This window comes from Serinus canaria, chromosome 26, assembly GCF_022539315.1.
Source record: "Serinus canaria isolate serCan28SL12 chromosome 26, serCan2020, whole genome shotgun sequence".
NCBI classification, from domain to species: domain Eukaryota; kingdom Metazoa; phylum Chordata; class Aves; order Passeriformes; family Fringillidae; genus Serinus; species Serinus canaria.
In genome coordinates this window covers 3826882-3854571 of record NC_066339.1, presented here as the reverse complement: position 1 = coordinate 3854571, position 27690 = coordinate 3826882, and the positions used below count along the sequence as shown (strand labels likewise).

Here is a 27690-nt window from a genome sequence, read left to right as displayed (position 1 = left end):
CTGGAGCCCAAACAACCCCATAAATCCTTCCAGCAGGACAATCCTGGGCTCGGGAGAGCCGTTCCCACGTGTCCCCAAACCCTGGCCACCATTCCTGGCCCCATTCCCACCATTTTTTGGGGCGGAAACGCCGCGTTCCCAAAGTTTCCAAAGGGAAAACCGAGCCAGGATTGGCTCAACCGTGTGACTCTGGGGTTGTTTTGTTCCAGCTGAGGATCCCTCTGCACGTGCCACCACCCCAGGGGACACCCCAAAGTCACCCCAAGGGACATCCCAAGATCCTGAGGCCACACAGGGAAGCTCCAAGATGATCCTGAGGAGATCCCGGGTCACCTGCGCCGGAATTGCCTTCGCCCTCTGCCTCCAGCACCTCGTCAGCGCCATCGAGGTCCCCCTGGACCGTAAGTTTGGGATTTATCCTCTCCAGTTCCTTCCCAAAAATTCCTCACTGGGGTGGGGAGGAGGTGGGAGGAAGGTGGGAACATCCCAGGTGGATTTTCTCCTCCATAGTTGGATTTTCTCCTCCACAGTTGGGTTTTCTCCTCCACATTTGGGTTTTCTCCTCCAAATTGGGTTTTCTCCTCCAAATTTGGGTTTTCTCCTCCACATTTGGGTTTTCTCCTCCACATTTGGGTTTTCTCCTCCAAATTTGGGTTTTCTTCCCCAAATTTGGGTTTTCTCCTCCACAGTTAAGTTTTCTCCTTGATGATTGAATTTTTTCCTCCACATTTGTGTTTTCTTTTCCAAAATTGGGGTTTTTCCTCTCCACAGTTGGATTTTCCTCTCCACAGTTGGTTTTTCTCCTCCACAATTGGGTTTTCTCCTCCAAATTTGGGTTTTCTCCTCCAAATTTGGGTTTTCACCTCCACAGTTGGGTTTTCTCCTTGACAATTGAATTTTCTCCTCCACGTTTGGATTTTCTCCTCCACAATTAGGTTTTTCTCCTCCACACTTGGAAGGAAATGTGGTTTTTGTACAGGATTTCCAAGGCCTGTAAAAACTGGGTTTGTTTTCTGGCTCTGCCGGGAGCAGGGCTGGAACAGGTTGAATTAACCTCCTGTCTTTTTCCCTCTATGCTTTCCCTTTGGGAATAACAGCAAATATCCAGAGTGAATGTAAGTGTTCCCTTCCCCAAAACTGCATGAGGGGTCCCTGAGCAGAGGTTGGTGGTGGTGGTGGTGGCACAAGGGGGATGTGGCCCCTTCTGAGCCACTTTTCCTGCATGTCCAGGCTGGGAAAGGCATGGAAAGGCTGGAGCAGCTTGGGAAGAGCTCCCAGCTCTCTGTGCTGTCCCCAGAGCAGGGGCCAGGCTGTGTTTGCCATGGAAAAGTTGTTCCTGCAGGGTTTGGGTTTGGAGAAGGGCAGGAATCCCCTCCTGGCGCCTGTTCCAGGCTCAGCCTCACATCCCGATGAGTTGGGAGCGTCCCTGGATCTCAGAGGATGAAGAAACAGCCGTGGATCTTCACCTCAGGAGATGGGATCTGCGGTTCAGAGATCAGGGCCATGGGGTCCCTGTGTCCCCTTTTCCATCCCTGCCCTCCTAAATTCCAGGTCTGAGCTCCTTTAGGCTCATCCTGGGGGGTTGGAATCTCTTCCTTGCACCAGGAATTTCTCAGGATCCCTGACCCAGCCCCTTCTGAGCTGCAGATCCAGGATGAATTCCCACTGGATTCAGCCTGCGGGAACAGGAGGTTGGAACTGGGACATTCCCTAAGCAGACCAAGATACAGAGAGGGAATTAAGGATTTTTGGTCCCTAAAGGGAGTCCAGGCTCTGTGATGCTCCAAGAGATGATGAATTCAGGGAATTCACAGGAATTTCCTCAGGATTCAACCTCCAAATCACACAGTTCAATGAGTTCCCAGCAGGAATTGCAGTGGGATGGCACAGAGGGATCTCCCCCAGTTCCTCACGGATTTCCCATTCCTCGCAGTGCCGCAGCCCCCCACCATCACCAAGCAATCCATCAAGGATTACATCGTGGATCCCAGGGATAACATCTTCATCGAATGCGAAGCCAAAGGCAACCCCGTTCCCACGTGAGTGCATTCCCAGCGCTCATCCCGCTGTCCCTCACCGCTCCGGAGCCTCTCCCACCTCCCTGCCCAACCCATCCCTGTCCGATCGGCTGTCTGTCTCTGTCGGACATGCGTGGGGTGGTTCGCGTGGGACGGTTCGCAGGCAGCCCGCGATGAACAGACGAGTCTGGACTCCTCTAAAGTTCAGTCTTCGGGTTGTTTATTAAAGCTTATCTCTAAGGTTTTTGTTCTGCCCAGCCGAGATCTGACCAGCAAGGCAGCCACAAGCACTCTCTGCCCCTTTAGGGCGGTCGTACATTCTTATACTGATAATTGCGTATGTGATATTTACAATTTTTCTCCAATACCCATCACCTTTATTAAACAGTGTACCTTTAGTATGAACCAATCTAAAATGCACACATCACAGAGAAGATGGATGGCAAGAAGAAGGAGAAAAGCCACGAGGTCGGGCCTGAATCCTCCATCTTGCCTCCATTAGACCCCCCTGTACCAAAATCCTAAAACCTACATTCTATTCTATAAAAACACCTGCCCTACACCACTCAAACCTCAGAAACATCCAGACCCTCATGCTTTGATAGCACGACCCTTGAAGGGTCAAAATCAAGCCACCAGGTGCCTTTGGCTACATTCCAGGACTTCCGAGCCCCCCAAGGAGTCTCCCTGGGACTCAGAGCATCCGAGGTGATGCGCTGAGTTCCCACACATCCCGCTGCTGGCCCAACACAGGCAGGGACCTCCTTGGGGACATGACTCCAAACCCAGCTTTTCCTGGCCATTCCAGCTTTTCCTGGACGCGGAACGGGAAGTTCTTCAACGTGGCCAAGGATCCCAAGGTGTCCATGAGGAGGAGATCGGGGACTTTGGTCATCGACTTCCACAGCGGGGGCCGGCCCGACGACTACGAGGGCGAGTACCAGTGCTTCGCCAGGAACGACTACGGCACGGCCCTTTCCAGCAAAATCCACCTCCAGGTGTCCAGTGAGTGATTCCAGGGAAGCAAAACATGGCCACGGGAGGGCTGGGGGGGAATATCCAGTGCTCAGACAGCTCCAGGTGTGTCCAGGTGTGTCCTGGAGACAGGGAAGGAATGGGGTTGTGGCTGGGAACTGCTCAGGGTGGATGGGATGGATTTGAGGGTGTGGAATTGAGGATGTGAATTTAAGGCCAAGGATTTCAGGGATGGATTTGAGGGTGTGGAATTGAGGATGTGAATTTAAGGCCATGGATTTCAGGGATGGATTTGAGGGTGTGGAATTGAGGATGAGAATTTAAGGGTGTGGATTTCAGGGATGGATTTGAGGGTGTGGAATTGAGGATGTGAATTTAAGGGTGTGGATTTCAGGGATGGATTTGAGGACATGGAATTGAGGATGTGAATTTAAGGCCAAGGATTTCAGGGGTGGATTTGAGGGTGTGGAATTGAGGATGTGAATTTAAGGGTGTGGATTTCAGGGATGGATTTGAGGACATGGAATTGAGGATGTGAATTTAAGGGTGTGGATTTCAGGGATGGATTTGAGGGTGTGGAATTGAGGATGTGAATTTAAGGGTGTGGATTTCAGGGATGGATTTGAGAGTGTGGAATTGAGGATGTGAATTTAAGGCCAAGGATTTCAGGGATGGATTTGATGGATGAATTTAAAGGGATGGATTTCAGGATATGGATTTGAATATGGACCTGAGGATGTGGATTTAAGGAGATGGAATTGTGGGGGTGGAACTGAGGACATGAATTCAAGGTGCGGATTCCAGGGATGGATTTGGAGGGTATGGATTTGAAGGATGGATTTGGGGGCATGGATTTCAGGGGATGAATTCCAGGGAGTTTTGCAGATGAATTTTGCTCTGGAACCAGGCCGGATCCAGCAGGAATCACTCCTGAGGAATCCTTCCCTTCTTTCCTCACTTTCCTTTGCTTCCCGTGGCAGAATCTCCGCTGTGGCCCAAGGAAAAGGTGGATGTGATCGAGGTGGATGAGGGGGCCCCGCTGAGCCTGCAGTGCAATCCCCCACCCGGCCTCCCCGAGCCCGTCATCTTCTGGATGAGCAGCTGTGAGTCTGGAGCGCCTTTCCCACCTGGAATTCCGGGAATGGCGGCTCCATCACCTGTGAGACTTAAAATAACCATGGGTGGGGTTGTTGCTGATCATTTGGGGTTGATTCTGTCAGCCTGGGGTTGCTCCTGTTAGTTTAGGGTTGGTCCTGATAGTTTGGGGTTGTTTCTGCTAGTTTAGGGTAATTTCTATTAGTTTAGGGTCAGTTTTATTAGTTTAGGGCACTTTCTGCTACTTTAGGGCTGGTCCTGATAGTTTGGGGTAATTTCTGCTTGATAGGGTTGTTTCTGATAGTTTGGGATCGTGGCTGCTAGCTCAGGGTCATTGCTGGTAGTTTGGGGTCATTACTGCTAATTAAGGGCACTTTCTGCTAATTTAGGGTCGTGATTGTAATTTAGGGTCGTTACTGTAATTTAGGGGATTTTTTCGTGCTAACTTAGGACACTTTCTGCTCGTTTAGGGTCATAACCACTAATTTAGGGCACTTCCTGCTAATTTAGGGCAGCTTCTGTTAGCTTAGAGCCCTTCCTCCTGCTTCACCACCCCCACTCCCCACCTCGCACGCTCCAGCCCTCCGCCATTCCCGTTCTCCGTAAATTCCCACCCGGCCCTGAGTTCCCGCCTGGACCTGAATTCCCACCTGGTCCAGAATTCCTGCCTGGCCCTGAATTCCCGCCTGGCCCTGAATTCCTGCCTGGACCTGAATTCCCTCCTGGTCCTGAATTCCCACCTGGCCCTGAATTCCCGCCTGGCCCAGAATTCCCGCCTGGTCCTGAATTCCCTCCTGGCCCTGAATTCCCGCCTGGCCCAGAATTCCCGCCTGGTCCTGAATTCCCACCTGGCCCTGAATTCCCTCCTGGCCCTGAGTTCCCGCCTGGCCCAGAATTCCCACCTGGCCCTGAATTCCCGCCTGGCCCTGAGTTCCCGCCTGGCCCTGAATTCCTGCCTGGACCTGAATTCCCGCCTGGCCCTGAATTCCCGCCTGGCCCTAAATTCCCGCCTGGCCCGGAATTCCCACCTGGCCCGGAATTCCCACCTGGCCCAGAATTCCCGCCTGGCCCTGAATTCCCTCCTCTCTCCCACAGCCATGGAGCCGATCCCGCAGGACAAGCGCGTGTCCCAGGGCCACAACGGGGACCTTTACTTCTCCAACGTGCTGGCGCAGGACGCGCTGACCGACTACAGCTGCAACGCGCGCTTCCACTTCACCCACACCATCCAGCAGAAGAACCCCTACACCCTCAAGGTCAAAACCAGTAAGTGGCTCACTGGGGGACCAGTCTGGGCTCCTTCCCAAAGGGTTTTCCAGTCAGGAATCCAGTTAGGGAAGAATGGATCCGGTGGTTTGGTTTGGGTGGGTTTGGGGTGGGTGGGGAGGGAGGGGGAGGGGTTGTAACTTCCTGGTTTTACGGTTCCAGAGGTGGTTTGGTGTAGGAATGGCCAATTCCGTGTGTTTGGGGTAAAACTGGGAGCGTTTTGTTCCCACGGTCTCCAGGGAAATGTGGAAATTGCCAATTCGGGTAAAACAGGGAATGTTTTTACAGAGATGTGGCATTCCCACTGTCTCCAGGGAAGTGTAAAATATCCAGAGGTGGCTTGAAGCAAAAATCACCAAATCCCAGTGTTGGGATAAAATGGGAAGTGTTTCAGCACAGTTGGGACATTCCTCCTCCAGGAGAATGAAGGAATCACCAATTCCATGTGTTTGGGGTAAACTGGAGAGCGTTTCACAAATGGGACATTCCCACATTCCCAACTTCTCCAGGGAAATGGGATCTCCGGTGCAGGAATCGCCAATTCCGTTGTTTGGGATAAAGCAGGGAATGTTTCAGCCAATAGGGAGCATTCCTATCATCTCCAGGGACATGCAGGGATCACCAATTCCCTGTGTTTGGGATAAATGGCAGAGTTTTGACACATCTGGAGTATTCCTACTGTCTCCAGGGAAATGTAAAATATCCAGAGGTGATTCGGAGCAGGAATCAAATGGGACATTCCCACATTCCCACCTTCTCCAGGGAAATGGGATCTTTGGTGCAGGAATCACCAATTCCGTGTGTTTGGGATAAACTGGAGAACGTTTCTGTATCATCAGGGAAATTCATCTCCAAGGGAAGATGAATTCCCAGGAAATTAATCTCCAGGGAAATACCCAGAGATAACTTGGAGCAGGAATCTCCAATTCCACGTCTTTGGGATAAAACTGGGGACGTTTCCACATTCCCACCGTGTTCAGGGAATTGTAAAATATCCAGAGATATTTTGGGAAGGTGGAGTTGTCCGAGGCTCGCTCCAGGGGATTGGAGGTGGAAAAATGAGTGTGGAATGTGGCTGTGGATGTTCCTGTGCTCCGAGAAGTGCCTCCAGGAATGTGGGAGCCTCTGGAATCTGGTGGGACACTCAGGATGGGTGTCCCCACCCAGCACCGATGAGGGGACACCAGGGGCTCTCTCCAGAGCCTTTCTTTGGTTCCGGCCCTTCCAGGGCACGTTTTCCTCCAGGAATGAGAATTCCTGAAGGAAAAGGAATTCCTGGTGAGCTGGGGTGACTCTGGAAGAGGGAATGGGGGCGGTTTGAGGGACACGAGGACCCTGAGCTGCCACAGGGGCTCGAGGTGACAAAATCCTCCACGAACATCAACCACCAGTGGGCTCCCACCCATTCCCAGCATTCCCAGGAAGATCCAACTGGGAGTTGCTGGTGGTTTTTTGGGAAGCACCAGGCGCTCCTGAATGTTGGTGGGAGGAATTTAATTTGATTTCCTGGCAGCTTGAACGAGCAGGAATGTGATGAGAGGAACCTGGGAATGCTGAGTTTTCCACCTCCGTGTAGCAGCTCCTCCTCGGTGCAAAGCTGGAGTAGGGAATCAGGGATTTAAATCATTCCAATAATAACAACAAAATAATAATTATTATTATTATTTCATCTCCTCCTTGCCTTCCTACATCATTGTCCAGCTGTGTCCATCCCATGGGAAAAAGCAGCTGGAATATGGAATTTTTGCAGTCAAAAAACAGAGGGAAAAAAAAAAATTTCCCTCCAAATTGCTCCGAAATTTGGGTTTTCCCAAAGATTCCAAGGAAATATTTGCTCTACAATTCCCACACTTTTAGCTCTTCCCACCCCTTGGAGAGGGAAATCAGCCCCTTTTCCTGCTGCTCCTCCTGTGTTTGTCCTGGAAGGCGCCGCGCTCCGAGTGCTTTTGGATCCCTGCTCCTGCCTGTCCCATCCTTGCTGATTTCTGGGAATTTTCATGTTCCTCACCCTCTCCATCCTTGCTGATTTTTGGGAATTTTCGTGTTCCTCACCCTCTCCCATCCTTGCTGATTTCTGGGAATTCTCGTGTTCCTCACCCTGTCCCATCCTTGATGATTTCTGGGAATTTTCGTGTTCCTCACCCTCTCCATCCTTGCTGATTTCTGGGAATTTTTGTGTTCCTCACCCTCTCCATCCTTGCTGATTTCTGGGAATTTTCATGTTCCCTGCCTTGCCCTGTCCTTGCTGTTTTTTGGGAATTCCCCATGTCTCTATCCTGACTGTTTTTTGGGATGTCCCCATGTCCCCCACCCTGTCATATCTTTGGGGTTTTTTTGGGAATTCCCCATGTCCCCATCCTGGCTGTTTTTTGGGATGTCCCCGTGACCCCCACCCTGGCTGTTTTTTGGGAATTCCTGATGTCCCCATCCTGGCTGTTTTTTGGGAATTCCCCATGTCCCCATCCTGGCTGTTTTTAGGATGTCCCTGTGTCCACATCCTGGCTGTTGTCCCCATGTCCCCACCCTGGCTGTTTTTTGGGAATTCCCATGTCCCCATCCCGTCTGTTTTTTGGGAATTCCCATGTCTCCCATCCTGTCTGTTTTTTAGGATATCCCCGTGTTCACATCCTGGCTGTTTTTAGGATGTCCCCATGTCCCCATCCTGTCTGTTTTTTGGGAATTCCCGTGTCCCCACCCTGTCTGTTTTTTGGGAATTCCCCGTGTCCACATCCTGGCTGTTTTTTGGGAATTCCCCGTGTCCCCATCCTGGCTGTTTTTTGGGAATTCCCCGTGTCCCCATCCTGGCTGTTTTTTGGGAATTCCCGTGTCCCCTTCCCAGGCTGTCCCCCCCGTCCCCGGTGCTGCTCACGGTGTTTTGTTCACTTGCAGAGAAGTCCCATAACGAAACGTCTTTAGGAAATTCCCCCGCCATGTACCGCGGTGAGTCCACGCCGGCTTTGGGAGTCCCGGCTTAACCCAGCCCCGCCTAACCCCACTGACCACATTCCCTGCCCGTGTCCCTTTTGCTGTCACCATGTCCCCATCGTGGCCTCAGCTTTGCCAAAATTTATGGGCATAAATCCCTCCAAGCGACCCCAAAACCCCACAAAGTTCCCCATTTCTGCTGGGCGGGGTTTAAGAGAGTTAAGCCCAGCTTGGGAGGTTTGGGGTTTATAGGGTCTGGCTGAGCTGAGTTTTGTCCCTCCTGTCCTGAGCAAAGCTCGGGATTTAAACGTCAGATCCTCATCCCTCTTTTCCGTGTCTCCAGAAGAACATTTCCAGCAGGAGCATTCCTGGGATTTCCAGCTGAACTCAGGCAGGGATAAAAAAAAAAAAGGAAGAAAAAAGAGGAATATTTGGGTTTTCCTGAAATCTGGGTGATTCCTGTGCAGAGAGGTCAGACATGAGCTGGATGCTTCCACAGGATCCTGCCCTTTGCTGGGATGGGAAATTCCCTCTGGATTCTGTGCCCTTTGGGAGAATCCCATCCCAAAATCCTAAATTTGGGCAGGGAATTCCCTCTGGATTCTGTCCCTTCTGGGAGAATCCCATCCCAAAATCCTTAATCTGGGCAGGGAATTCCCTCTGGATTCTGCCCCTTCTGGGGGAAGCTCATCCCAAAATCCTTAATTTGGGCAGGGAATTCCCTCTGGATTCTGCCCCTTCTGGGGGAAGCTCGTCCCAAAATCCTAAATGATGCTTCAGGCACAAAAAAATCCAGGATGGCTGCCCTGGGAATGGGTTGGAATTGTCAGGGATGTGTTGGGATAAGAAGGGCAGCCATGAGGGATTTTAGGGAGCAGGAGATGGGGCAGGTTTGGGAATCCTGGGAATGTCACCACCTCTCCAAAGCCACCCCAGATTCCAACTGTTCCCAGATCTGGACAGGATTCACTTCCTGCCCTTCCTGCTGCTTTTGGGTTGTGCGGGGAGAGCTCTGGGAATGTCCCTTGCTGTCCCCAGCGTGTCCTGGAGTGAAATCCCTGTGGAGCCGGAGCTTCCCTGGGGCCTGGCACAGCCCAGGGCACAATTCCCATCCCGTGGGGACTTTTGGGGACAAGGAGGGAGCTGGGAGAGCTGGAGCAGAGCTCTCCATGTGCCAGGGCACCTTGGGATCCTGGGAGGGTTTGGAGGGAGCTGAGGAGCTGGGAAAGGCTCAGCAGCAGAATCAGCCTGGGAGGAAGTGCTGGGATGGGCTGGACAGTCTGGGAATGCTTGGAAAAATGGTTGGGAAAAGGGATTGGCAGCAAAATCAGCTTTGGTGGGAGCAGCATCAACCACCTGGAAGGGAGGGGACAAGAGATGGGAGAGGGACAAAGAGAATTCCAGTGGAGAGCTTTCCTGGGCTTCTGGATTTCCCATTGTTCAGGGAAAAGGGATCTTGAGAGTCACTCCATCAGGAAAATTGGGATTTTATCCACACAATCCCATTCTGCCCCTCGTTTCATGGGTGCACAGGAGAAACTTCCTGCTGCTCAAGTTGTAACATTCCCTGGAAAACTTCCTGGCTCCAGAGGGTTCAGATCCCCCTCTCCCACCCCTGTGCAGACCTGGACTCCAACCCAGGCCTTAATTAGCTCAATAATTAATGAGATGGGGGTGACAATTCTTCCCCTCAGTCCTTGTGGCTGCCCCAGCATTCCTCCCTGGAATGACCTGGCTGGGAATTCTGGAGCTTTGGGATGTGGACAGGGATGTGAATCCCAAGGATTTGAGGTGCTGGGGAGATTTGGGGCTCTTGGCTGCTCCTCCTTGGGGTGCAGATCCCCAGGATCCCAGCTTGGCTCCAGAGGCAGCTGGAAAAGGGGTCTGGAAGGCTGAGAATTCCATTCCCAGGATTCTCCTGAGCTTGGGAATGGGGGATCTGCTACTGGGGATGTGGAGCATGGGAGATTTGTGGGACACTTGTCCCAAATTCCTCTCCAGGGCCGGGATAACCACAGGAAGTGTCACCCACCCCTTGTCCCCAGGCCTTGGAGTGATGATTCCCAGAATTCCATGGGCAATTATCAGGGAAAAGCAATCCAAAAAGGAAAAATGGAATATTTCATTAGCAGAATTTCCTACTTTTTCCCCCCCTTTTAATAGAATTAAAACCCTGTTTTGTCCCTTTTCCTCTCTTTTTTTTTTTGGCAAACCTGAGGCTGTTTGAGGCCGGGGCTGAGCAGCTGGGATGTGTTGGGATGAGCACATCCCTGGAAAACAGAGCTGATGGAGGAATTCTGGATGGGAAAAGGGCAGTTGGCAGCTCTGGGATGGGAATCAGATATTTCTGGGAAGATCCCAGTTCACAGCAAAGCTTGGGAGCAGAGTCACTTTTTAAGCTGAAAGAAACAGCCCCTGGAATTTGTTTTTCCAGCTTGGATCCATCCAGAGGGATGAGGAAAACCTTGGCACTTCCAGCTGGAACTTCCACATGCTCAGAGCCTCTGGTTCTGAGGGAATTTCTGGCTGCTCCCTGTTAGAAACATCAAAATATTTATGATTTATTAATTGCTATTTATTATTTATTAATAATGCTGTGCTGAGGAGAAAAAAAATCAGTTTTTTTCCATGCTGTCCTTAGGTTCATTAAAGCCAGGAGGGTACTAATTAATCTCCCTGATTTTTAATTGCCATCGTTAATACAGGCTTGTAAAATCCAGCTTGCTCTGCTTAGCGCTTCCAGTTATCCCACAGGATCCAGAGTGGGAATAAATCCTGATCAAAGCCAATACTGGCTGATAAAATAATTAATTCCCATTTTCTGATTTGTTGGGAGAAGCTCCCAGTTGTGGTGGAGGTTTGGGAGCTCTGGGATGGGATGGGTCGAGCTGGTTTCACCGGGAACGAGACTAAACCAGGAGCAGGGATGCAGACAGACCTGGAAAAGTTGGATTTTTGGGATAAAGTTGGGATTTTCCTGCCCTGGTAATCCATTAATCCATAACTGACTAACTGGGAGAGCGCGCGGAGCGGCGGGATGGGGGCGTGGAGCCAATTCCAAACATTCCATGGATGAATCCTGGCGTTGGGTTTTCCTTCCCTAAGGTGGGAATTCCAGGAAGAGCCCCCATCCTCACTCCCCTCCTCCTTCCCAAGTTTCCCAAAATTCCCAAAATCCTCCCACTCGTTGAGCCAAGGAAAATTTGGTCTCTCCCCATGGATCACTCCCGGATTTTTTGTGTCCCTGTTCCCATCCCATCCCATCCCTTTCCTAATCCCATAACTTCCATCCCTGCCACTGCTGCTTTCCCACCCATCTCATCCTGTTTCGTCCTCACTGATCCAGATCTAGGTCAATCATTCCACTCCTTAATGGAATTTTTTCCATGAATAATTAATGTGGATCCGTAGGGAATTGCCTCGTGTCTTCCCTTTGTTTTTTTTCCCATTAAACTTCCCTGTCCAGCCCTAAATGGGTCATTTTGGTGGCTGAACCGTCCCTTTCCAAGGGGATCCATCCTTCCAGGCTTTCAGGAAAGCTGGAAAACTTCCTTGGTGCTGCTGGAGCCCTGGGAATGCTCTGGATCCTGGAGAATTCTGTGGAAAAGCAGCTCCGGGTCCGAACAAACCCTTTCCGTGCCCATTTTTCCTCCTGTCCTTCATTACATGTTCCATCCATCAAGATTCCCCAATTCCATCTGATTCCAGCCCATTTTCCAGAGGCAGGGAGGGCAGGAAAAGCAGGAACTGATGGAATGGGGACCGTCCCCAACGCTCAGTCCCCTCTGCTGCCCCTTCTCTCCCCTGCCTGCCAAAATTCCTCTCTCTCCCCTTGTTTTTTTCAATCCCAAATTCACTTTTAGCCTTCCTTCCCTTTCCAGGCACATTCCTGGGTGAGTTCAGAATCCCGGGATAGCCGGGGAGGTGACGCCTTCTGTGAATTCCTGGAGACTTTTAAATGACCATGTTCTGTTTTCTTTTTTTTTCCTTTTTTTTTGTTTTATTTTTGGTTTTGTTTTGTTTTTCCTTCTCTCCCACTGATTCCAGCCCGAGGGATCTCAGAAACCACTCCCAGCTTCATGTATCCCTATGGAACATCCAGCAGCCAGATGGTGCTCCGAGGGGTGGATCTCCTGCTGGAATGCATCGCCTCCGGAGTGTATGTACCCCACAGAGGGAGATTCCCAGCAATTCCCAGCGGGATCAGCCCAAGGAATCACCCCTGGATTGGGAAAAAGGGATCATTCCCTCCTTTTCAGCTGCTAACAGCGCTCCCATAACCTGCTCCATGAGCAGATGGAAATGCTGAGGTTTCCAGGTGTTTTCAGATCCTTGTCCAAGGATAAAGCATCACTGGTTTGTCCTAAAATTTGGGAATTTCCCAGGAGCTCCTCACCACACTCTGGGGGAGGACATTTGTGTCCCCCAGAAGTGTCCTGGGCTCGTGGTCCAGCCCACACCATCAGGCCATGGTCAGGGATGGGCTGTGAGGTCCCTTCCACCCCAAACCATTCCAGAATTCCATGAGGTCCCTTCCACCCCAAACCATTCCAGAATTCCATGATCCCGCATTCCCAGGAGGATCAGGAGGAGAACACTGTTCCTGACCTGCTGGGAATGCTCAGGGCTGTGGTTTAGGGGCGGGGATGGGAAGGAGGGCGGCCCACCAGTTAGATCAGCCCTTCCCCCTGGGTTTTGGTGGTTCCCAGGATGGGAATTTCACTGTTATTTAGGAATCACAACTCTTTAGTTGGGAGTCATTCCCTCGCCTTCGGAAAAGCTCTGATCTGCCCCCCCTCTCCTCAGACCAGCGCCGGACATCATGTGGTACAAGAAAGGCGGGGAGCTCCCGGTGGGTAAAACCAAGCTGGAGAACTTCAACAAGGCCCTGCGCATCTCCAACGTGTCCGAGGAGGACTCCGGGGAATATTTCTGCCTGGCCTCCAACAAGATGGGCAGCATCCGCCACACGATCTCGGTGAGAGTGAAGGGTACGTCACCTTTACCTTCCCTCTTTGGGTCCTGGCCGCCTGGAGCCGGGAGGGGACATTCATGGAATGCTGGGAGGGACAGTGGCGCCTTTCCCTGGGAAAGGGTCTGTGTTCTTCAGGGAATCATGGAATGGGTTGGGTTGGAAGGACGTCAGAGATCGCCCAGTTCCGGGACACATTCCATGATCCCATGTTGCTCCAAGCCCCATCCAACCCAGCCTTGGATGCTGCCAGGGATGGAGCAGCCACAGCGTGTCTGGGAATTCCATCCCAGCCCCTCCCCACTCTCCCAAGGAATGATTCCATCCCAATATCCCATCCAACTCATCCCTTTTTTGAATTAAATCTTGTCCAAAAGATCCCAAAAGCAGCGGGAGATGGGAACCCTCTGATAGAAGTGGTGGTGGGTTTGTGTGGCATGGAAAAGGGAAAGGGGTCTCTCCTCCTTCACCGAATCCTGGGAAACCCACTTGGTTTTTCCATCACCTTCCTCCCTCAGGGAGCGTTGGAGGGGGGAATTTGGGGGTGGTGCCTCTGTCCCTGTGTCACCGGGGCGGGGCTGTTTTCCAGCTGCTCCCTACTGGCTGGATGAGCCGGAGAACCTGATCCTGGCCCCAGGAGAGGACGGCAGGCTCGTGTGCCGCGCCAACGGCAACCCCAAACCGTCCATCCAGTGGCTGGTGAACGGAGAGCCCATCGAATGTGAGTGTGGGAGAGAGTCCAGAATCCAGAATCCCTGCCAAAATCCCTGCCAAGGTGTTATCCTGGCTCAGCAGGAGCCAGAGTGGCTTCCTCCTCCAAAATGTCAGCCCAAATCCCACCAAAATCCCTGCCAAGGGCCTCATGGCTGAGCATGAGCCAGAGTTGCCTCCTTCTCCAAAATCCCTGCCAAAATCTCCCCAAAATCCCAATCAAGGTCCTCATGGCTGAGCATGAGTCAAAGTTGCGTCCTTCTTCAAAATCCCAGCCCAAATCCCACCAAAATTCCAGCCAAGGATCTCATGGCTGAGCATGAGGCAGAGTTGCCTCCTTCTCTAAAATCTCAGCCAAAATCCCACCAAAATCATAATCAAGGTCCTCATGGCTGAGCATGAGGCAGAGTTGCCTCCTTCTCTAAAATCTCAGCCCAAATCCCACCAAAATCCCAGCCAAGGATCTCATGGCTGAGCATGAGCCAGAGTTGCCTCCTTCTCTAAAATCTCAGCCCAAATCCCACCAAAATCCCAGCCCAAATCCCAGCCCAAGTCCCAGTCAAGGATCTCCTGGCTGAGCACGGGCCAGAGCTGCTGGTGGGGTCCAACACCCACGTGAACCCCCACTTCTCTGGGATGGGCTCCGCTCACCCAGTGGCTCCCAGCTGTGTCTGTGGAGCTCACACACCATCACCGGCTTTGAGCTGGGCTGAGCTGGGAGGACACTCCCTGAGATTCTGGGGTGGATTTTCGGTTTGGAACCGAATTGAAGGAGCTGTCCTTGTTTCGAAGCGTCTCCCCCCAACCCGAGCCGGGAGGTGGCCGGGGACACCATCGTGTTCCGGGACACGCAGATCGGCAGCAGCGCCGTGTACCAGTGCAACGCGTCCAACGAGCACGGCTACCTGCTGGCCAACGCCTTCGTCAGCGTGCTGGGTGAGTCTGAGGGAATGGGAGCACCCAAAACTCAAATTTCCATGGAATCCGAGGCTGGAAAGGATTGTTGTGAGGGAACTCAAAGCTCAGCTCAAAGCTCATCTTAAAAGGGTGGATGTGGCTCTTAGTGCCAAGGCGGTGTTGGGTCATTGGTTGGGTTTGATGATCTTAAAGGTCTTTTCCAACTTTGCTGGAAACATTTTCCGACCTTTTTCCAACCTGTTGGTTCTGGGATTCATCTAAAATTCCACCCACTTGGAAGGGGGGACATGGAATCTTCCACTATCCCAGGGTGCTCCAAGCCCTGTGCTTCCGGGCCTTGGACACTGCCAGGAATCCAGGGGCAGCCACAGCTTCTCTGGGAATTCCATCCCAGCCCCTCCTCACCCTCCCAGCCAGGAATTTCTTCCCAATATCCCACCTGAACTCTCCTGTTTTAGTTTAAAATCATTCCCTGTGTCCCCTTACCATATTCCCATGTAAAAGTCACTCGCCCTGGTTTTTCCAAGCTCTCTTTTCCCTGCCAAAGTTTTCCATGAGTTTTCCCCTTTGCTGCTCTGAGGGAATGCACAAAGGCACCCAGGCTTTGGAGCAGGAATCCATTGCCATAGATTCAAACCAGGCAAAGGCTGGGCAAATCCAGGGATACGAGTCACAAAACGAGGCTGGAAGGAGAGGGAAGGTGGGGTGGGCGGGAGTGGAGACGCTCTGCTGGGTTTTGAAACAGCCAGTAGGAAAAATGAACCAAAAAACCAGGGAAAAGGCTGGATAAGAGCTGCAGAATCCATTTTTTCCTTCTTCTCCATGGCTGGAATTTTGGTGGTTGGCAGATGTTCCCCCCCGGATCCTGGGCCCCCGGAACCAGCTGATCAGGGTGATCCAGAACAACAGGACGCGCCTGGATTGTCCCTTTTTTGGGTCCCCCATCCCCACCCTGCGCTGGTAAGAGCCGGATCCCACCCCACTCCATCCTGAGGGGTGGGAAAGGGGGGGTTTCCTCCTTTTCCTTCCCTTCCAACAGCACTTTGTGGTGTTGGGAGGTTTAAGAACGGCCAGGGGAACACGCTGGATGGAGGCAACTACAAAGCCCACGAGAACGGGAGCTTGGAGATGTTCATGGCCAGGAAGGAGGACCAGGGAATCTACACCTGCGTGGCCACCAACATCCTGGGGAAAGCTGAGGCCCAAGTCCGCCTGGAGGTCAAAGGTAGGGGCACGGGGGTGCCAAAATCTTGGATTTTCTGGAAGTTGCGTCAGGAATAACCCCTGAGGTGAAGGGAGGTTGGTTGGGGCTGATCTGATCTTCCAGCAGGTCAGGAGCCTTGAAATGGTGGAGATTCCATTTTAATACTGGGAAAAGCCAAGACTGGGGATGGTGGGAGGGTTTGGGTTGGGTGTCAGGCTGGGAGATGCCATCAGCGACGCCAACACTGACCCCAAGTGCTCCTCTGGGTTAGCTGAGGACAATAAAACATTTTTGGAATTGTTTTTACCCCACTCAGCAAATCCTGCTGCTGACTCCAAAAAAAGGGGCTCTTTTAAAGGCTCAGCACGAATTAATGACTCGTTCAATTAATTTATTTGCTCAAAGCTGGACAAACTGTACTTGTCCTTCCCAAGTCACCCTGCTCTCCATTGAGCCCCTCAGCCAAGCCCCACAGTTTGGGGATATGACCCTTTGTGACCTCCTGCAGACCCCACCGGGATCATGAGGGGTCCTGAGGAGTTTGGGACTTAACCCTTGACCCTGAGCAGACCCCACCAGCATCATGGGAGGACACGAGAAGTTTGGGAGACAGCCCCTGACTTCATGCAGACCCCACAGGGATCATGAGGGGTCCTGAGGAGTTTGGGACTTAACCCTTGACCCTGTGCAGACCCCACCAGGATTGTGAGGAAACCTGAGGAGTCTGGGGTGTGTCCTTTGTTTGTGACCCCGTGCTGACACCCCAGGGGTTGTGAGGGAACTCAAGGAGTTTGGGACTTAACCCTTGACCCTGTGCAGACCCCACCAGCATCATGGGAGGACACGAGAAATTTGGGAAATAACCCCTGACTTCATGCAGACCCCACCGGGATCATGAGGGGTCCTGAGGAGTTTGGGACCTAACCCTTGACCCTGTGCAGACCCCACCAGCATCACGGGAGGACACGAGAAGTTTGGGAGATAACCCCTGACTTCATGCAGACCCCACAGGGATCATGAGGGGTCCTGAGGAGTTTGGAACGTGTCCCTTTGTTTGTGACCCCACACAGACCCCACCAGGATCGTGAGGGGCCCCGAGGACCAGGTGGTCAAGAGGGGCACCATGCCCCGGCTCCACTGCCGCGTCAAGCACGACCCCACGCTGCGGCTCATGGTCACCTGGCTGAAGGACGATGCCCCCCTGTACCTGGGGAACAGGTCTGTGCCCAAAAACTCCAATGATTTTTCTCCCAGAATTGTTGGATTTTTAGCAGAACATTCCAGGTGTCCCCAGGGATAAATATTGAGTTCCCACCTAAGCAACATTTGATGGTTTTGACACTTTTAATCTCATTGGCTCCCTCCAGCAATTCCAGCTGATTTATCAGTAAATCCAGACCTTGCTGTGGGTTTTATTCTCATATATTTTAGGACATCTTGATAAAACCTGGGAATTCATAACGAGCCACTCCAGAATTAATGTTTCTCTGCTGTGGCTGGCACAGCTTTAATTTCCTTTCTCTACCTGACTCCTGTTTCTTGTGAGGCAAGATCTGATCCCAGGGCACGAGCCCAGGGTTGGCTGTTGTCCTAAAAATGTGATTATTCCCCAGATAGGCCCCAGGGCGCGTGATTCCTTAGGAAATGAGCTTTCCCAGAATAACCCAGCACATCCTCAGCTGATAAAACCTCCAGACCGGAGATGTTCTCCTGCTCTGGTTGGGCTTCCAGCTGGATTTTGTCAGGGAACATCCAGCCTTCAACACTGCTTCCTAAACGTGTTGGGGCAGAATTTTGGGACGTTGTTTCCTTGAAGGATGAAGAAGGAAGAGGATGGTCTGACCATCTATGGCGTGACTGAGAAGGACCAGGGCGATTACACGTGTGTGGCCAGCACGGAGCTGGACAAGGACTTGGCCAAGGCCTATCTCACCGTGCTGGGTAAAGCCCCCCTGACCCCACAGCTGAGTGCTTGGCTTTGAACAGGACACCCCAACCTCAAGGTCAGGCTGGAAGGGGAATCTGGGCTCCAAGATTGTCCCCTGGATGCTCAGGGAGGCGCTGGCAGAGCAGGGGTTCTGTTGTCGCAGGATTCGCTGCCTTGTCCTGGATGATGGCACTGAAATGCTGCAAAAAATCTGAGATTTGAGGGCAAAAAGTTAAACAGGAATTGTGGCCAGAATATCCCCAGGTGGATGTTGAAGATCCATGAGAAAAGTCCTGAATTTGGGGGTGAATTTGGTGGGGTGGTGGGGTGCTGAGGGATGGGATTGGGGCTGAGCCAGCTGCTCCTGGCCCTGTGTGTCCCCTCTGCGTGTCCCCTTAGCAGGACAGGGAGGGACAAACTTCACCCCGTTCCCCATTTGTGCCACTGCGAGCTCTGCTTGCCAAACAGGGATTTATCATCCCCTGGCCACCTCAGATTCCCAGGAATGCCACAACCTGCCAGTGTCCCTCCACAGCTGGACCAGGAATCCCAAATCCCAAATAATTCCCCTGGGGTTGATTAATTTCCCCTCCTTTCCCTTAATGGCTCATTAACCCCACACCAAACTGATACTTCCCTTTTGCTGCCAGCTACGAGTGGGGGCACTTGGGGAAGGATATTCCTGCTCTGCTTCCCAAAGTGGATCAAATCCCGCTGAAATCTGGAACTTTATGTTTGCCAGGTCCTCCTTTGGCCACCCAAGCTTAAACTAACCCGGTTTAACAAGCACTGTCTTACCTTGCAGCCATCCCCGCTAACCGGTTGAGAGATTTACCCAAAGGTAATCGTCACTAATTCCTCGCCTTCCTTTCATTGCCCACCTGGGTTTTGGTTTTCCCTCAGCAGTAACTCCAAGAGAAACGGGTGGCAGCTGGAAAAAATGGGGGATGAGGCTTCCAGGTTGAAGGAGCTGAAGCTCCAAGTCCTGCCCAAGTTGTCCTTGAAGGAGTTGAGGCTTCCAGGTTGTCCCTGAATAACCTGGAGCTCCAAGTCCTGCCCAAGTTGTCCTTGAAGGAGTTGAGGCTTCCAGGTTATCCCTGAAGAACCTGAAGCTCCAAGTCCTGCCCAAGCTGTCCTTGAAGGAGTTGAGGCTTCCAGGTTGTCCCTGAAAAACCTGAAGCTCCAAATCCTGCCCAAGTCGTCCTTGAAGGAGTTGAGGCTTCCAGGTTGTCCCTGAAGAACCTGAAGCTCCAAATCCTTCCCAAGCTGTCCTTGAAGGAGTTGAGGCTTCCAAGTTTTCCCTGAAGAACCTGAAGCTCCAAGTCCTGCCCAAGTTGTCCTTGAAGGAGAAGAGGCTTCCAGGTTGTCCCTGAAGAACCTGAAGCTCCAAGTCCTGCCCAAGTTGTCCTTGAAGGAGTTGAGGCTTCCAGGTGGTCCTCAAAAACCTGAAGCTCCAAATCTTGCCCAAGTTGTCCTTGAAGGAGTTGAGGCTTCCAGGTTGTCCTCAAAAAACCTGAAGCTCCAAATTCCACCCAAGTTGTCCTTGAAGGAGTTGAGGCTTCCAGGTTGTCCCTGAAGAACCTGAAGCTCCAAGTCCTTCCCAAGTTGTCCTTGGAGGAGTTGAGGCTTCCAGGTTGTCCCTGAAGAACCTGAAGCTCCAAATTCCACCCAAGTTGTCCTTGAAGGAGTTGAGGCTTCCAGGTTTTCCCTGAAGAACCTGAAGCTCCAAGCTGTCCTCAAAGCAGCTGATTTTTTCCAAGTTCCATCCAAGTTGTCCTTGAAAACCCAACCAGAGGGGTGGAAAGCTCCTGTTCCACCACATTTTGTGTCTCACGGTGGCAGTTCCTGAGTGCAGGAATCCCTTCACCTGTGCTTGAAAATCCTGATGGGGAAAAAAAAAAAATCCCAGCATGGAATCCCCTACTTTTAACCTGGAATTTATCCCTGGTATTGCATGAGCTGGTCCTTGTGATCACATTTTTTAAAAATGGGGAATTTTCTCAAAAATTCATTTTTCCACTAAGGTTTTGTGTCCTTTTTCTGCTGTTCATTTACATTTCTTTGTGTAAGGTCACAAATCCCCCTAAAGCAGCACCCGGTGCTTTCCCCACCTATTTTTTATTTTTTATTTTTGGGAAAGGCAGGATTTTTCCTGGGAAAGACAGGATTTTTCCTGGGAAAGGAGGATTTTTCCTGGGAAAGGAGGATTTTTCCTGGGAAAGGCAGGATTTTTCCTGGGAAAGGAGGATTTTTCCTGGGAAAGACAGGATTTTTCCTGGGAAAGACAGGATTTCCAGGCAAGCCACTGTCAGAAATGACCACATTTATATTTTAAAAGTCACTCCGACCCCCTAAAGAGCTGCAGGATGTGGATTGTGCCCTGGAGCAGGTCCTGCCCACGGGGCTGGGAGAGGTGATGGGAACTGGGACTTGCTCCTGGGCCAATTCCAGCCTCCCATTTATCCCATTCCAACAGCACGACCTGACCAGCCCCGGGACCTGGAGCTGACGGATCTGGCCGAGAGGAGCGTGAGGCTGACGTGGATCCCTGGAGATGACAACAACAGCCCCATCACAGGTCTGTCCCCTGTCCCCAAAATCCCTGGGACAGAAAATCCCTTCCCATCCAAACCTTTCATGTTGGAATTTGGGAAATCCCTCTGGCTGCCCTGGAGGCCTGAGCCCCTTCCTGGGCGGCTCAGAGACCTTGGCACAGAGCCCCAGACCCCTGGAAAAAATCACCAACCTTTCCATGAAGATTTAAAAGCCACAAAAGTTTAAGTGGAATGACAGTGAATTTATCAGAGGGTGAAAAACAGATTTTTGGGGTTTATAGAATGGAGGAATTTGGGTGTGCCTTGTCCTTTTTCCTTCTTCTTCCCAGCCTCCATCTTCTGGGTGATGCTGGCATTTTTAAATTGGTTTAGAGTAGAAACTCACAGGTGAGAGGTGTTGGGAAGTGATGGTAAATAAAGTACAGGTAATTTTTAGTGTGATAACACCACCCTGAGCGGGTCAGAGTGCCTCTGTCTGAGCTGCTGGACAGAGAAAGAATTTTATAGATAAGAAACAATAAACAACCTTGAGATGTTGGCATTTTTAAACTGGTTTAGAGTAGAAACTCACTGTCTAACACAAGTGTTGGGAAGTAGTTGTAAATATTGTACAGGTGGTTTTTAGTATGAAAAGATCACATTGTCCTGAGCGGGTCAGAGTGCCTCTGTCTGTCCTGCTGGACAGAGAAAAAATTTTATAGATAAGAAACAATGAACAACCTTGAGATGTTGGCATTTTTAAACTGGTTTAGAGTAGAAACTCACTGTCTAACACAAGTGTTGGGAAGTAGTTGTAAATATTGTACAGGTAATTTTTAGTATGAAAAGATCACATTGTCCTGAGCGGGTCAGAGTGCCTCTGTCTGAGCTGCTGGTCAGAGAAAGAATTTTATAGATAAGAAACAATGAACAACCTTGAGATGTTGGCATTTTTCATTGGTTTAGAGTAGAAGCTCACTGTCTAACACGGGTGAGAGGTGTTGGGAAGTGATGGTAAAGTACAGGTGGTTTTTAGTGTGATAACACCACCCTGAGGGGGTCAGAGTGCCTCTGTCTGAGCTGCTGAGTGAACCTTGGCAGGCCAGGAGAATTTAATAGACAAGAAACAATAAACAACTTTGAGAACGAGACCTGAAGAGCTCTGACTCCTTCGACCGCCGGGCTGGGAAAAAGAGATTTGTAACTCATCTCAGGGTCACGGTGAGCTCAGAGATTCCAAGACTTCACCCACCTCTCCCTGCTCTTCCCAGACTACATTGTGCAGTTCGAGGAGGATCGTTTCCAGCCGGGAGTGTGGCACGACCACTCCAGGTACCCCGGGAGCGTCAACTCGGCCGTGCTGAGCCTGTCCCCGTACGTCAATTACCAATTCCGCGTCATCGCCGTCAACGACGTGGGCAGCAGCGTGCCCAGCGTGCCCTCCGAGCGCTACCAGACCAACGGGGCACGTGAGTTTTTCCCAGGTTTTATTTATTTTTTTTTGTCCTTGGAATCTACCCCTCTCCGTGGAGGCTCTTCCCTCGATCCCAGGAATCGGTTGGCAAGGGCGGCGGGGGAATTTTCTGGGGAATTTTCTGTGGAATTCTCAAGGCTGGGGGTGGTGTGTCCTTCAGGGTAGGTTTGTGTAAAAGTCACTCATTTGTTATAGAAAAACCTGGTTTTCCTTTTTTTACTTTAAAGAAAAGATTCCTTAAAGAATCCTTCCGGTCCTTTCAGACTAAGGAAGCTCGGTAATCTGCAGGAAAATCAGACTTGAGTAAAATTGTATAAATTGTTAACAGGCTGCTGTTAAAGCTGGTTGATGCTGGGGAGGTGGCAGGGCCCTGGCACAGATTATCCAGAAAAAATGTGACTGCTCCATGATCCCTGGAAGTGTCCAAGGCCAGGTTTGATGGGGCTTGGAGCAGCCTGGGATAGGGAAAGGTGGAATTGGGTGATTTTTAAGATCCCTTCCCACCCAAATTCCCCGACAAAAAGAACAAAACAAGCTCCAATCCACAAAAAAGATTTGAGTTTGTCTGCTCAGTGCTTTGTCAGAGAATAGTTGGGAAAATTCCACAGGAGGAATTCAGGGGAATTTCAGCAGTTCTGCTGCACTTCTTCCTTTACCCATTCCAGGGTGATTTTTGGAGGATCTGCTGGCATCTAGTGTTGGCTCCCAACAGCGCCCGCCGTGATTCAGGCTCAGAGTGACAAACTCTGCTCCCTCCACAATGGTTCCCTTTCAAAGATTGAGGACATTTAGGGGACAAAAAAGAGCCTCCTAAATAAATGGCCTGGTTTTCCAGAGGACTGAGAGTCTCGTGTCCCATTAACCTGAATGGGAACTTCTGGAAAAACCAGGCCATTAACTCCTGCCTTGGAAGGACTTTTGGCTTGTGGGGTTTTAACCCCTCAGTGGTTGTTTTTTGACATTGGAAAAATTCACTGTTTTGGTTTTCAATGTGGATTTCAGGTCCTGAAATAAATCCAACAGGAGTTCAAGGGGCAGGGACCCAAAAAAACAACATGGAGATCACGTGGACCGTGAGTTCTTCTTGGATGCCTTTTGGGATGGAGCTGTGGGATGAGGGGGAATGAATGGGTTCAGAGGGCCAGAGGGCAGGGATGGGTGGGATATTGGGAATGAAACCTTCACCAGGAGGATATGGAGGGGCTGGGATGGAATTCCCAGAAAATCCATGGCTGTCCCATCCCGGGAAGTGTCCCAGGCCAGGTTGGAGCAACCTGGGATCACGGAAGGGGTGGAGTGGAATGGGATTTCAGGTCTCTCCCAACCCAAACCACTCCAGGATTCCATGAAATAAAAAGCAGAAGGCACAAGAAATGCCATTTTCAGCGCTGTGATAAAAAGAATAATTTAAAAAATTGAAAATGAAATAATTCAAAGACGTGACATCCGAAGATGCCGGATGCCAGACTCAGCTTCCCGAGGGTGACCTGAAGTCGAGTCCTTGAGCAGCTCAGAGGATTCATGGGGCTGCTCCTGCTTTGCTCCCTGCACCAGCAGGTGTCAGCCACAAATCAGGGATGAGCCGTGGGGAGGGCTGGAATGGCAGCGGGAACAGAGGCTGGAATAGGGGGACAGTAGATATGGAATAAATATTGTATAATTCAGATATTGTGCACATATTTGATTTATTTTATATAATATATAGATAGGGAATCTGGGCTAGGACACAGGACACAGGAAGTGTCTCTGCTCATGGAAGGGGCTTGGAATTTAAATCCCTTTCAACCCAAACCGTTCCAGGAATAAAATCTTGGATTTTTGTGGAGAAAATTTCACTGTCCTGCCATGGCTCTGGAGGGCAAGAACTCCTTCTCCCTCTCCTTGGGGACAAAGCCTCGTCCTCCTTTGGGATTTGCTGATGGAGCCTGGAACACAACCCCACTGCTGAGCAGAACTTTGGGTTCTCCTTGGCGGAAAAATCCAATTTTTTAAAAAAAAGTAATTTATTTTCCTCCTTCTCTGTTTCCCTCCACCGAAGCCCCTGAACGCAACTCAGGCTTACGGGCCCAACCTCAGGTACATCGTGAGGTGGCGGCGGCGGGACCCCCGCGGGAGCTGGCACAACGAGACGGTGCGGAGCGCGCGGCACGTGGTGTGGAACACGCCCATCTTCGTCCCCTACGAGATCAAGGTGCAGGCCGAGAACGACTTCGGCAGAGCCCCCGAGCCCGACACCTACATCGGCTACTCCGGGGAGGATTGTGAGTATTCCCACAGCTGCAGGTGGGATTTTGGGGACGGGTCCATCCAAGGGCGAGGAGTGCCCTGGATGTGGGTGAGGCACTGAGGGATTTGGGACAAAAATCCACTTTTAGTTTGGAGAAGGCTTGGAGGAGCTGGACTGTGGAAGGTGTCCCTGTCTGTGGCCACCTGGGCTATGGGAGGTGTCCCTGTCCATGGCCACCTGGGCTATGGGAGGAGTCCCTGTCTATGGCCACCTGGGCTATGGGAGGAGTCCCTGTCTGTGCCCACTGGGCTATGGAAGTTGTCTCTGTCCGTGGCCACCTGGACTATGGAAGTTGTCCCTGTCTGTGGCCACCTGGGCTATGGGTGGTGTCTCTATCCATGGCCACCTGGGCTATGGGAGGTGTCCCTATCCATGGCCACCTGGGCTATGGGAGGTGTTCCTCTCAGTGGCCACCTGGGCTATGGAAGATGTCCCAGTCTGTGGCCACCTGGGCTACGGGAGGTGTCCTTGTCTGTGGCCACCTGGGCTATGTCCCTGTCCATGGCCCCCTGGGCTGTGGGAGGAGTCCCAGTCTGTGGCCACCTGGGCTATGGGAGGTGTCCCTGTCCGTGGCCACCTGGGCTATGGGAGGTATCCCGGTCTGTGCCCACTTGGGCTATGGAGTTGTCCCTATCCATGGCCACCTGGGCTATGGAAGATCTTCCTATCTGTGGCCACCTGGGCTCTGGGAGGTGACCCTATCCATGGCCACCTGGGCTATGGGAGGTGTCCCTATCCATGGCCACCTGGGCTATGGGAGGTGTCCTGGTCTGTGGCCACCTGGGCTATGGGAGGTGTCCCTGTCCATGGCCACCTGGGCTATGGAGTTGTCCCTATCCATGGCCACCTGGGCTATGGGAGGTGTCCCTGTCTGTGGCCACCTGGGCTATGAGAGGAGTCCCTATGTGTGGCCACCTGGGCTATGGAAGATCCTCCTGTCCTTGGCCACCTGGGCTATGGGATATGTCCCTGTCTGTGGCCACCTTGGCTATGGAAGATCTTCCTGTCTGTAGCCACCTGGGCTATGGAAGATGTCCCTGTCTGTGGCCACCTTGGCTATGGAAGATGTCCCTGTCTGTGGCCACCTGGGCTATGGAAGGTGTCCTTGTCCGTGGCCACTTGGGCTATGGAAGGTGTCCCTGTCTGTGGCCACCTGGGCTCTGGGAGGTGTCCCTGTCTGTGGCCACCTGGGCTATGGAAGTCCCCCTGGCTGTGGGACTTCTGGATTTTTCAGGAAGTATGGATGGGTGGATGAGGCAGGAGATTCCAGGTTTGAAGCCGAGGGACACAAACAAGGCACAGAAACTGGAAGTAAAGCTGGAATTCTGGGATAAACCAGGTGACCATCCATGACCCTGGGTTTGAAGCCAAGGGGCACCAGCAGGGCACAGAAATTGGAAGTAAAGCTGGAATTTTGGGATTGGGATGGCACAGACAGCACCCCCTCCAGCTGGGCATCTCCCAGAGGAGACAGGGCAAGGAAAATGGGGTGAAAAAGTGAGAATCAGGGCAAGACAAAGCACTGGAAGCAAACTGGACCTAGTTCAATTTTCTATGCCTTCCTAGGGTTTTTTTTTTTAATTTCTTCTGGAAATTTCTGCAATAATTTGGAGGTTTGGGAGGATCTGGATGAGCCTCCAACTGTGTGTGTGCTGTATGGAGGTAAAGCAGGGAGATCAAACTGCTTCTGCCTCTGTTTGAGGGGTGGGATGGGTTAAAAATCCCAAAAATCCACAAAAACTGTCCCAAAAATAATCAGATCCGAGCTGCTTCACTCCAGATCTCTCCACACAGCAGAAGCTGTGGGAAGGAGGTAAAATCCCAAGGGGATCAACAGCAAACTGACTAAATTATGATTAAAAATATGGAAATGAGGTTTTTCTGGATCTTTGGGGTCCAACTTTGGGACAGGTGAGGAAGGAGAAGGTTGGACATGCTGGGATGTCTCACCTGGAGAGGGAGGTGAGCCAGACCCTTCCCTGCAGCAGGAATTTCCCCTTTTAGCTGGGTCAGGAATGTCCTGATGGTCGGAGGAGTGAAATCGGATTCACTTTCTTCCCATGGAAGAGGGTGGGGCTGCTGCTCACGGGATTTGGGATGGGAAAAGCACAGCAGGGGGTGTCCAGCTGTCCAGCTGTCCATCTGTCCGAGCTCCGGGGTCATTCCAGGTTCCTAATGGCCTCTCTGCTTTGTCCCTGCCCGCCCAGATCCCAAGGCTGCGCCCACGGATATCAGGATCAGAGTGTTAAACAGCACAGCCATAGCTCTGACCTGGACCCGGGTGCACCTGGACACCATCCAGGGACAGCTCAAGGAGTACCGAGTGAGCAAATCCCAAACTCCCCAATCCCAAATCCCCGCCCAGCACTGACCATTAACACAGCTAAACCTCCCAAAATTCCCAGCTGGCTCCCAGGGCTGGAGCTGCTGGATGTGGGGATGACAGAAAACTTCCACCAGGAGCATTTGGGTTTGGGGCAGCTCCAAGGATTTGCTCTTTGGGGTGTCAGGATGGGGTTGGGGATGTCTCCTGTGGCTTCCTCTGGGCTTGGCTGCAGGATTTGGGATGCTCCAAGAAAACAGGGAGGGATTGGGATGGAGCAAAGGAGCCCTGAGGGAATGACTCCAACCAAATCAGGTTTTGTGTCATCCCCAAAACACTGACAGCATTTTTTACTGATCAACAACCCTTGCAAAGCCTAAACCTGCGGTCAGGACTAACTGAGCGCTAAGCCGGCGTGGATCTGTGATTTTCTGGGTCTTTCCAGGGTTATATTTAATATTTATCAATCTTTCCAGACTTCCATCTAATATTTATATTTGCTGCTGATGCACAGAGGATGGAGCCATTCAAACCAAGCCAAACCCTGAGCAGGGGCGTTAAAACTTTCCCAAAACCTCAGAATCCCAACATTCCCAATCCAATCATCTGCTGGCTCCACTTTTCCTGGATCTGAGGGATTTTCTGAATGGAAAATTTGGAAAATGCCAAATTCTTGTTTTGGCATGAAATAGGATTTACAGTCAGGAGCTCGAATGAGAGAATTCCCAAATTCAGGCTTTTATTCGTGCCTGGGTGTGTCCCACCTTTCCTTGTCCACCATCAGCAGAAAGGGAAAACCACTTGGATTTTAATCTTTGGGAATTAGGAGCAGCTTTAGTCTGAGCTCATTGGTTTTGCTCCATGTTTTGGGGAGCTCTTAACTTCCTGCTCAGCCTCTTCCTCGAATAGCACCCTGATTTTCCTCATGGAGCTTCACTAACCCCTCTAAAAACTCCCACACCCTCGAGCCACCCTTGAAGACAAAATTCTGCTTTTTTAACACCTAAAAAAAAACCCCCCAAAAAACCCCCTTTATTAAAGGGATCACCTGGCCTGCCTGT

The 27690-nt window shown here is 51.5% G+C and overlaps 1 protein-coding gene across 3 annotated transcripts in view; it reads left to right on the top strand.

Moving 5' to 3' along the window:
* The first annotated feature begins 307 nt into the window (after window positions 1–307).
* The window catches only part of NFASC (neurofascin), a 63074-nt gene continuing 35691 nt past the window's right edge, over window positions 308–27690 (top strand). Inside the window, exons 1-19 of one of the 3 annotated variants that reach the window (XM_050984971.1) lie at window positions 308–401; window positions 1934–2039; window positions 2827–3023; window positions 3974–4096; window positions 5184–5354; window positions 8244–8294; window positions 12327–12438; window positions 13086–13270; window positions 13841–13972; window positions 14755–14898; window positions 15729–15840; window positions 15939–16105; window positions 17155–17302; window positions 17901–18025; window positions 20488–20589; window positions 21817–22014; window positions 23022–23092; window positions 24058–24280; window positions 26514–26629. In XM_050984971.1, coding sequence (XP_050840928.1) covers window positions 308–401; window positions 1934–2039; window positions 2827–3023; window positions 3974–4096; window positions 5184–5354; window positions 8244–8294; window positions 12327–12438; window positions 13086–13270; window positions 13841–13972; window positions 14755–14898; window positions 15729–15840; window positions 15939–16105; window positions 17155–17302; window positions 17901–18025; window positions 20488–20589; window positions 21817–22014; window positions 23022–23092; window positions 24058–24280; window positions 26514–26629 — 2577 coding nt within the window. Of the gene's footprint in view, window positions 402–1933; window positions 2040–2826; window positions 3024–3973; window positions 4097–5183; window positions 5355–8243; window positions 8295–12326; window positions 12439–13085; window positions 13271–13840; window positions 13973–14754; window positions 14899–15728; window positions 15841–15938; window positions 16106–17154; window positions 17303–17900; window positions 18026–20487; window positions 20590–21816; window positions 22015–23021; window positions 23093–24057; window positions 24281–26513; window positions 26630–27690 lie in introns of those variants that run through there. The other 2 variants (XM_050984973.1, XM_050984972.1) reach the window with 2 other exon arrangements.